This window comes from Eumetopias jubatus, unplaced genomic scaffold (genome assembly GCF_037043125.1).
Source record: "Eumetopias jubatus isolate StellerSeaLion01/CBP00866 unplaced genomic scaffold, mEumJub1_p1.0 scaffold_14, whole genome shotgun sequence".
NCBI lineage: Eukaryota > Metazoa > Chordata > Mammalia > Carnivora > Otariidae > Eumetopias > Eumetopias jubatus.
This window is the reverse complement of record NW_028274820.1, coordinates 32,791,879-32,803,154: the sequence shown is the minus strand read 5'-3', so window position 1 is coordinate 32,803,154 and position 11,276 is coordinate 32,791,879. Positions and strand designations below refer to the sequence as shown.

The window sequence follows — 11,276 nt, the reverse complement described above, 5'->3', positions numbered from 1 at the left end:
CGGATGTGTATTTACTGTGTGTTCTGTCACTTCTGGTTCCTTCCCCCAACAACCGACATGCCTAGTCCATCTTTTCCAGTCAGTCACATCCTGGGATCCAATGTATAAATTCAATATTGCATGAATTGTGCGTAACTGTTCTAAAGGATCTTATTTTGTGTACATGTCAGAATATAGTATACATGGCCATATAATGTAAAGACAATGCAACCAACTATCCTAAGTGTCATACCAACTAAAAGACCAAATAAATTTTGAAGAGTGAAAAAAAAAAGAAAAAAATGAAATATTTTTTCTAACATACCTTCCATCTTCCTTCATTCTCAAAAACCTTCTCATCAACATAATGGCTGATGTTTACCATAGCCATTGCATCAAAAGGAGCATGCTAAAATGAAAATACACAAGATTTTGAATGCTTTATGTCAACTTAAAACTTGCCCCAATATTTTATTTTCAATTTCCCTCCCCTCCAATCTTAATACATATTAAGGTGCAGAATTACAATGCCTCACCTAAAGACAACAACACGGATATCCTGCAGCATAATAAGTGACTGATGTATTTTATTTGCTGCAAAAGAACAAATACTTAAAGTTGGAAGCACCTAATGAAAGCAGGTGTATGTATGCAGTGCTAAGATGTTCTGAAATTTTAAGAGCACTGTGCAACAAGCAAAGGAGCATGACAGACTTTCTGAAGGCTAAACTGAGCATTCATATGAACTTTATCGGTAAACACATAGGCCACTACGTGAGTAATCAGTTTGTGTTTCTGTCTAGAAGAGTGTTCAGATGCGGCAGAAATAATTCTCAACGTTTAAAGAATGCTGGAAAAATGGTCTGAGTTACAGGAGTATTACAGGTTTGACAGCTATACTGAGAGAAAGGAACTGGAGCTAGTGAAGTTTTCCATCATTTATTCTGGAGGACAAACTTTTTGCCTTCTTTTCTCCATGTCCTTTGGTGACAATTATATCAGACAGTTTTTTTCCTCCATGTTACTGCTATCACTTTACATTAAACAGTTACCATTCATGAACTGAATGTGGCACTACCAGCCCTGGAGAGAAAGAAGGGAGGCTTAAGATACGGACTAGCACACTTGGGTCCACGTTCAGAGGAGTAAATTAGGTGTCTTAGTATTATCCTAACATTACAGAGTACTGTTGGCCTATCTCACAGCCCAGTGGAGCCTAGAAGTATAGTATGAACACTGTTACCAACTAGATAACAGCCACAACATCAGGAAAGACTCTTGAGGGAGGTCAGAAGAAGATGCACGAGCAACTCACCCCATCTCTCCTTTGATATAATAATGAGACTCACAGGTCATTGACAAGCCCATTCTCTAACTGCATCTTTACAATTTTACAAAGAATGTGCACAGATATCACGTATTGTTTCATTTGAGACAGTAAAATTAATTTTTTAAAGATTTTATTTATTTGAGAGAGAGAGAGCACAAGTAGGCAGAGTGGCAGAGGGAGAGGGAGAAGCAGGCTCTCCGCTGAGCAGGAAGCCGGACGTGGGGCTCGATCCCAGGACCCCAGGATCATGACCTGAGCCTAAGGCAGCCGCTTAACCAACTGAGCCACCCAGGCGCCCCGTAAAATTAATCGCTAACTCTTTTACTGGACCCAGTAAGAAAGAGCAAAACTGAAAAACAAAAGTCTCTCTGTGGTAATTCTACCCACCCATCTCATGGTGGAAAGCTAGTCATCAATTTAAAGAAAAATGTTAGGAAATATGAAAACTTCATATGCTTTCCTGATGTTTTGTTTGTTCATATAGTTTTTTCTTTTTTTTTTTATTTATATGGAGACAATATGTATAACATACTTTTTAGGAATGAGGGCTTCAATCCTGTGTCCAAACTCTGCCATTTCCCAGTTGTGTAAATGTTGAAGTTACTTAATTCTTTAAGTAAACAGGCTCATCTGTTAGTGGGGGTAATAATCATATAGTTGGTGTAAAAAATGATTTTAATAATGCTTATAAAGTGCTTCCTACAGAACGTGGGTAATCAGCAATAATCAGTAACTGCTGTTACTATTTAAGTTTATTATATGCTTCCTATGTGCCCTTCACAAAGCCAAATGATAAACCCTAGATGGATAAGACAAAATAGCTGACCCCAGGATTTTAAATCTCAAGAGGGAAATGTAATTAACTACTACCATAATCACAAAGTACATATTTAAGCACCAGTGGAATAGAGCAGCAACATGGCACTGCATTTAGAACAGACCAACTTTTACAGTATACGGTATACAGCTCACTCTTGAACAATGCTGACCTACGATGCAATCAAAATCCACATAAAACTTTTCACTCCCCAGAACTAACTTAATTACTAATTGCCTACTGTTGACCAGAACATAACATCTGCCAATAACAAAAACAGTCAATTAACATGTTTTGTGTTATAAGTATTATGCACTGTATTCTTACAATTTTCTCTTACAGAGAAAATAAAATATTAAGAAAATCTTAAGGAAGAGAAAATACATTTACTGTACAGTACAGGAGTAGAATAAGGCACCACACATCTCCTCATCCCCACCCAAAGTTAGCAAAGTTACCCAGGAATGTGGGAAACTTCATTTTCAAGCAGAGTCCAGGGAAAGGCAGAGAACTGGGGAAGGCACAGCACTGTTATCCTTCTCTCTAGGTTGCTTTCTCCACCTGAATCCTCCTCATGGTTCTAAATCAGTTTCTGCTTGTGAGAAATGCTGGCAAGCTGCTCCCCGAAGTAGTTCTCCGCTTTAGAGAACTTTCAGCACCTCAGGCAGTGCTCCTTCCTGCCTTGTGCTTTGCAGCCCACGTTACTACCTGCTGCTATCCTGCCCCGAGTGTTCTCCTGGACCCCTGGGGGTGGAGGGGGGATGCAGATTATCATTTTGCAGTCCTTGGCCAACTGTGGACAATGACTGGTCTCGGCACCTCACTGAGAATCCCTCTCTAGAGTCAGTTCCTTTGCAACTTTTTGTTCAAGATCTCAGGGAACCAAGCTCTGCACAAGTAGTGGGGTGAGGAGTGCCACAAGCAGGTGAGAGCCTGCTGTTCCAGCCTTCTCAGCATTTCTCCGCCACCTTGCCTTTACTTTTAATCATTTGGCAACTTCTACCTCATTTTACAATCAAAGTATAAAATATGCATTTATTGAAAAAAATCCACGTATTTAAGTGGACCCACACAGTTCAAACCCACGTTGTTCAAAGGCCAACAATATACACTTTACTAATGACGTTTTACATACGTTACAAGGGAAACCAACATGGGATTTTTAAAAGCAGATTATCTAGGGGAGATAATCAATTTTATAAATAAATGGGTGTTAATACATATACATAAAACATGTCCATACACTTACTACAAGAAAGATCTCATTTGTGCTGAGATATGTGTTCATTATGGGATCAATATTCTTTATTTACAGATAACAAAGATCATTAAAGTTATTTGCATCCTGAATTTAAGCAAATAGCAAGAGTTTAGTACTATTAATAAAAATCAAAGTAGTGCAATGTGGTTTTCTTGGGCGGGGGTTGAGGGCTGGAAGTGAGGAAGGCAAGTAAGATGATGAGTTCTTGATGATGAGAACAATTGAACCTTATGTAACAATATAACATCCACTTTGAACAATATACAATGAAACAAAATTCTCAAAATGAGAATAATAGGTAGAAATTAGAGAAGAATAACTGCTCCATCAACTGATGAATGGATAAAGAAGATGTGGTATACATATACAATGTAGTATGATTCAGCCATAAAAAAGGAAAAAGTTCTGCCATTTGCAACAACATGAATGGAGCTAGAGAGTATTATGCTAAGCTAAATGAGTCAGAGAAAGACAAATACCATATGATTTCACTCATATGTGGAATTTAACAAGCAAAACAAATAAGCAAAGGGAACAGTAAAGAGAAAGACAAAGAAACAAGACTCTTAACCATAGAGATGGTTGTCAGAGGGGAGGTGGGTGGGGTGGGCGAAATAGGTGATGGGGATTAAGGAGTTCACTTGTAGTGAGGAGCACTAGGTGATGTACGGAATTGTTGAATCACTATACTGTATACTTGAAACTAATATTACCCTGTATGTTAACTAACTGGAATTTAAACGAAAACTTAAAAAAAAAAAAAAAAAAAGACTAACTGCAAGCTACCTATATAATAATGGTAAATGAAACTATTAAACCAGGGAAGAGAACATGCACAGGAGGGAGAAAGTGAGACTAACATTAAGGTCAGAATCAGTAGATAGGAAAAGACCGTTAGGAAGGAGGCAGTGTCGGAATACGTATGAGGAGGGTAATTGACTGTAGCAACAGGTCGAAGAGACATAAGGGAAGATGCTAGGAAGCAGTTAGCTACTTTACAAAGGATAGTTTTCCAGGAAATAGTGAGGATATAAACCAGACTGAGAAAGTCAAGAAGAATAAAAGAAAGAACTCAAGAGAAGAAAACTGAGGCAATTAACAAGAAACATTTTGTCAACAATGAACTCCAAGAGGAAAGACAACAAATCTTTAAAAGGACTCATAGCAACCTTTCACTCTGATGAGTTACTATAATAGACATCTAGTTTTATTACCTGCTCATCAACCACTTCACCTTCTTCTGAGCTTTTGCTGTAGGCAATCACCACACATCTGTGATGGTTTGGATGAGAATGATTCTAGCCCCTAGACTGCAAGGTTTAACATGTGACCTAGGCCAGGTGAATCAGAGCACCTGACTCCTCAGAATGGGCACATGATAGACAAAGGCCAATAACAACCAGTGAGCATCATTCCTAGGACTCGTGCTGGAACCACTGGGGGGAAGGAGGGGAGCGGGGCGGTGGTAAGCTGGCCATTTGCAAAGGGAACACTAATCTACGAAAGGAGTTGTGAAGACATGAGATTGTGGATACAACAATCACATGGGACATTCTACCTGAAGATGAAGTCAAACATAGGAAAGTAGTGCCAAAAAATGGAGAGAAAAATTTCTAATGAAAGCATTCAGCCACTGGAAGTCAGTCTTACCCAAACTTAGCTGTACTCCTATGCCAACAAATACCTTCTTAAACTAATGGCAGTAAAATTTAGGTTTCTATCACCTAAAACTGAATAAATACTGATTAATACAACTATTGAGCCCAGATCAACATGACAGGTCTTTTTAGTATTGTACAGTTGCTAAATACTTCCGGAGGAAGGCCACCAAAAACAAAAAAAACTACCTTATGCTACTTTATAGCCAATTACGTATTTTATGAAAGATCTTACAATGAGATTATAAGTGTATATTGCAACCTTTCATTTTTTAATTTTCTTGGTTCACAGACTTCTTGAATGTCCATCAGAAGATGGCAAGGTAGAGTTAATAAAGATGATCACAGGAGAATAAAAGAGAAACAAGTTTTTTCTTTTTTTATCAAGAAGGTAAAAAATGGTAGAAGCACCAGACACTTTAATATCTATAATGTAAATAAATGATCCAAAGATCATGTGCTATTTTAGGAAAATAGTTAAATTACTGGGAAAATCTAGAAATATATCCACCTATACTTCTCTGTGCAAAGAACACAGACATAATGCTGTATCTTTTAAAACAGGTTGTAATTCAGGCACCTGGGTGGCTCAGTCAGCTAAGCATCTGCCTTTGGGTCAGGTCATGATCCCAGGGTCCTGGGATGGAGTCCTGCATTGGGCTCCCAGCTCAGTGGGGAGTCTGCTTCTCCCTCTGAGCCCTGCCCCCTGATTCATGTTCCCTCCTGTCTTCTCCCTCTCTCTCTCTCTCGCAAAAATAAATAAAATCTTCAAAAAAAATAGGTTGTAATTCTCAATAAATAGGTAACAGTGCATTTTAAAGAGCTTCATAATTCTTTAAAATCCATAACCACATAAAATACAAATTCCACTTTGCAGATACATACCAAACTATTAGCCATACTACAAATGAAAATAACTTGTCCTATACTCTGTTTTCACTGAGAATTCATTAACTAAAACCTTTTAGTTATAATGCCACAGAGCTACAAAAGTATGTATTTATATGACCACAGAACAGCCTAGCTAGTTTAGTGCCACTAAATTAACCTAAACAATTGAAAGGAAAAATAACTTCAGTAAGTTTACTTACATCACAACTACAGCCAAATACTCCATTGGAAAAGGAAATCAAGTTATAAGATTTGTCTCCCCAGCGTACAGCTGGATCTCCTATAAGGGTCATTGTGGTTGCCTAAAATAAATATAATATTTTAAAATTAAGAGAATTTTAATATTAAGAGGGTTATAAGTATTTATATCTTATATGTATATGTATGTATATATTATATAAATGTACACACACACACACACACACACACACACACGTCTCTTTTCCTCTTCAGGTAAGCCAAACTTAATAAGATGATAATAATTATACTCAAGAGATAATACTAGTTCCAGCCCTGTCTTTAAATATTTCTCAAAATCTCAAGAAATCCTACCAGAAAACAGAAAGCTGGTTCAATAGTCATGGGGGTTAGAGAACTTACAAAGGAAAAGACAAAGCTTTTGCAACTTGTATAATCTAAGAAGCTGTGGTAAGTTTAGTCATTAGAGTCTACTTATGAAGAAAATATTTTAATAATATTTTAATTTAATTTAATATTTTAATGTTAAATATTAAGATATCTTAAAAATTCATATCCCACTAAGCCTGTTTCTCACACACTCGATTTAGTATATCACAGTAAACATTCATTACAAAAGAAAAGAACAAAAGAGAATACAAATATTAGAATCTACCACAGATACTATAAGTAATTACTATTTTGTGAAACTTCTGTTACGTGTGTGTGTGTATGTAGTGGGCTGCAATCTCAACACAAGTCTAAGTAGATTCTAGCAGTAAAAGTTCAAACAACACTACATTAGAATATATTCTTCCTCCAGAAGTTTGGTAACTCTCCTACTAAAAAAACACAGCTAAGTTTATATAAAGGAAAGTTATTTCTACCTACAAGATTTTTCAATCCTGTATTATTTCTGTCATTGAATATTGATGAATGAATTATGAAATAATATGTGTTTTCAAAAGACTAAGAGACTTCTACAAATATGACTACTACCTTTTATTATTTCCCAGGAAATGATAATATTACCCAGGGTGGGTGGGGGAGGGGGAAACAAAGTAAGGCCACATTTACTCTTAAACTCACTAAAGTCTGTTTGTTAATAAAACTAAACGCTAAAATAAATAACTTATAAGAGTGCTATAATTTTTAGGACAGACCCCACCAAGGTGTCAAGACACACTGGTGTGGGTTACAGGAAGGTTCTCATGCCACCCTTGGCATGGTAAGTTCATTTAGCCCAGTGTCCTATGCAAATTTTCTGTACATGCAAACAATAGTCATACTTCTTTAAACAATGTTCAAGATATATCTAAATTACCTAAACAATGAAGCCAGAATTTACAAAGGATTATTTATGTATAAGCTTCAATTTGGTACATATATATGACAGCTATGTAAAAATTTTAAGAGACTACATGTAACAAATAATCTTCTCATCTTCTGTATACAGAAGAGTCTTCCAGAATAATTTGTGAGGAGAAATAGCAGAGCAAGATAGTTACGTACCTGAGAATAATCTTCTGGTGTTACATGTGGACTGCTATCCTCTATGGTATATACCAATAAACTGCTCTGAATTTTTTCTAATATAGTCAAGTTCTCTGGATCAAGACTAATCAAATATTCTCGTACCTAATGGGCAAAGAGTTAATGATTAAATGTTACAAATTAAGTATATCCAGAAAATCTCAAAATAGTTCGTTAGGGAAAAGGTTCATTAAGGAAAGTGTAAACTGCTATCTGGAAGTAGAGCATTCCTAAGCCAAAATGGTATAAAGCAAAGAAGCAATTACTATTAATTTATATGGAAAAATGTTTAAACATTCCTGGGCCCAAAAAATAACCTCTCTTAGAGGCTTTACTGATAACGTAGGACACATTTTGGTAGAGGATGTACAAATAAAGTGAGATACAGCACAGATGTTCATAGGCACAGATGTTCAAAGCTTGATGCTGAGATAGTGAGGGTAGCTCCTGGGGAAGGAGCTTGGTGCTGCCACCCTTGCTCCTCAGGGAGCATGCAGTAAAAAAAAAAAAAAAAAAAATGCTGAACACTATTTTTGCTTTTTGCCTTTTTTCATAAAAGCAAAAATCCTCTTTGGGTTTCTTTCAATGAGCAAAAACAAGTACTAATGTAGGTCCTTTGTGAAAAGTGAAGTGGCATAACACAAACTTTTGAAATGTGGCAGATACCTTTAAAGTTAATAATGTTGTATTACATATTTGAAAACTGTTAATAGAATAAATCTTTTTTAAAAAAGATTTACTTATTTATTTGAGAGAGAGTGAGCGAGACAGAGAGCACGAGCCAGGGGAGGGATAGAGGGAAAGGTGGAAGCAGACTCCCCACTGCTCTGAGCAGGGAGCCCCACATGGGGGCTCAATCCCAGAACCCTGGGATCATGACCTGAGCCACCCAGGTGCCCCTAAAATACATCTTAAAAGTTCTCATCACAAGAAAAAAATTTGTAATCATATGAGATGATGGATGTTAACCAGATTTATTGTAATCATTCTGCAATATATATACACAAATATCTAATCATTATGTTGTAAAGCTGAAACTAATATAATTTTATGTCAAGTATACCTCAATTAAAAAAACAAAGAGGGGCGCCTAGGTGGCTCAGTTGTTGAGTGACCAACCCTTGATTTTGGCCCACATCATGATCTCAGGGTCATGGGATCGAGCCCCACATCAGGCTCTGTGCAGAGTCGGCTTGAGATGCTCTCTCTCCTTCTCCTTCTGCCCCTCTGCCTACTCGTGCTCTCTTTCTCTCTCTAAAAAATAGATAAAATCTTAAAACAACGACAACAAAAGGAAACCATATAACCTTAGCCCATTGAGTTCGCTCCTCACTAGTCAATGCTGCTATCCCAGGTCCATTAGGTTCACTCTGGCACTTCTTGTGAATGTAGGTCAACTGCCTTAGGGAAGATTAAAAAAAGAGTATTTAAAAAGAGCATAGGCAGGATTACTAACTACTTTTAGCCTTTAATAGGTCATAATATTTATCAGTACTTATATGTTTTTATGTATTACCCAAAGAAAGGTATAATGATCTCAACAGCAATGGATTTATTTCCCACACCACATCTTTTTTTTAAAAAAATGAGTATGTGGCCTATTAACACAAAAGTATATTAGACAATAATTTAAGTATTATTTATAATTGGCTGTTTAATTTAAAATTTAAGTATTATTTATAATTGGCTGTTTGGCTAGTATTATTTATACTTTCAAAATATACTTGTACTTCTGGTGTCCAAGTAAAAATACCCCTTACCATAAATACCCCTTATAATAGAGAACTTGAAAAATATTCTGGTAAATAATATTACAAATATTATGCATATCTTATCTAACTAAAAACTCTGTGCCTATATATTTAACAAAGGAATTACACTCTGATTAATATTTGTGTGCAACCCCAAAAACAGAAGTACTATGTAGTCAGTTTTAAATGTTTTCACATTTGCTGTTACTTATAATCGTTATATTTTAAAGACTCCATTAGATATAGACAAAGCATTTTCTCCCAAAGTACTCTATTCTCCCAGTCTGATGAGTTTCACGTATCTTTAAACAGATGACAGGTAAATAATAGCGTTCTTCAACAGACATACGTTTCCATCGGACAAAAATCCACAGGTTTCACAAAAACAACAAAAGCACAGACAATATAAGTAAAAAAGACAAATGGGATGACATCAAACCAAAAGCTTCTACCCAGTTAACAACAAAATTAAAAGGCAACCTACAGATTATGAGAAAGTATTCGCAAACCATTTATCTGATAAGAATATCCAAAATATTTAAGGAACCCCTACAACTCAATAGGAAAAAAACCCAAATAATCTGATTAAGAAATAGGCAAAGGAACTAAACAGACATTTCTTCAAAGAAGACATAAAAATGGCCAGCAAACACATGAAAAAGTACTCAATATGACTAATCATCAGGGAAATGTAAATCAAAACCACAACAATATATCACCTCACAACTATCTGGATGATTATTACCAGAAAGATAAGAAATAAGTGCTGGTGAGGCTGTGGAGAAAAGAACGCCTGAGCACTGTTGAGGGGAGTGTAAACTTATGCAGCCACTATAGAAAATACGGAGGTTCCTCAAGAAATTAAACATAGAACTACTTTATGATCCAGCAATCCCAATTCTGGGTATATATCCAAAGGAATTGAAATCAGGACCTTGAAAAGACATCTGCACTCCCATGTTCACCGCAGCATTATTCACAATAGCCAAGAGGTGGAAGCAACTTAACTATCTGTTGACAGATGAATGGGTAAACAAAGTGTACTAAAGACACACACACACACACACACACACACACACACACACAACAATGGAATACTATTTACCCTTAAAAAAGAAGGAAATCTTCACAGCTATTTGGATGGTTATTATCAGAAAGAGAACAGGAAATTAGGAAAGAGTTAACTTTGTGGTGATACATGAATAGAGACATAAAGCATGAGAAAGAATGCTTGCTTATTCAAAAGGTGGCCAAGGCAGAAAGGGCATTCCAAATAGAAAGCATGAGGACATGCAAAGATTACAGATAATCTAATGTGCTTTAAGAATTGCTAACACAGAGGACTTTCCAAGATGGCAGAGGAGTAGGAGACCTTAGTTTCGTCTGGTCCCTGGAATTCAGCCAGATAGCTATCAAATCATTCCGAACACGTGCGAACTCGACCGGAGCTCTAAGAAAAGAATTGCTGCAATTCTGCAAATAGAAAAGCAACCACTTTCTGCAAGGCAGGAGGTGCGAAGAATTGAATCTAAGGAGATACATAGGAAGATAAACCATGGGAGGACGAAGATTCCATCAGCCGACACCAGAAAGTGATACAGCAGCAGAGCACAAAACACTAACTTTTAGAAGTGTGCTCTGGTGAGGGCACCGAGGTGGCGAAGCAAGGGGGAATCCTAGGTGGGACAGTGTGGTCTCAGGGACCCTTGGGGTCACAGGAAGACCGGGGGTACCTGAGTGCGGCAGAGCTCCCAGGTATCGGAGCGGGGAAGCCGGCTATAATCAGCTAGCCCAGGAGTGGGCTTTCAGCTCAGGGTTGCCATAAACCATGAATCATGGCATGAAAAAGTGCCACATCATTTGGCATCAGGGAAATACA

The 11,276-nt window shown here is 37.0% G+C and overlaps 1 protein-coding gene across 1 annotated transcript in view; it reads right to left on the bottom strand.

Annotated features, from left to right (window-relative positions):
* CROT (carnitine O-octanoyltransferase) overlaps positions 1–11,276 on the bottom strand; it is a 48,394-nt gene that overhangs the window by 18,511 nt on the left and 18,607 nt on the right. The window contains exons 8-11 of the mRNA XM_088018623.1: positions 8,954–9,047; positions 7,626–7,751; positions 6,137–6,238; positions 305–388 (exon numbers count right to left, since the gene is read on the bottom strand). Coding sequence (XP_087874749.1) covers positions 305–388; positions 6,137–6,238; positions 7,626–7,751; positions 8,954–9,047 — 406 coding nt within the window. The remainder of the gene's footprint in view (positions 1–304; positions 389–6,136; positions 6,239–7,625; positions 7,752–8,953; positions 9,048–11,276) is intronic.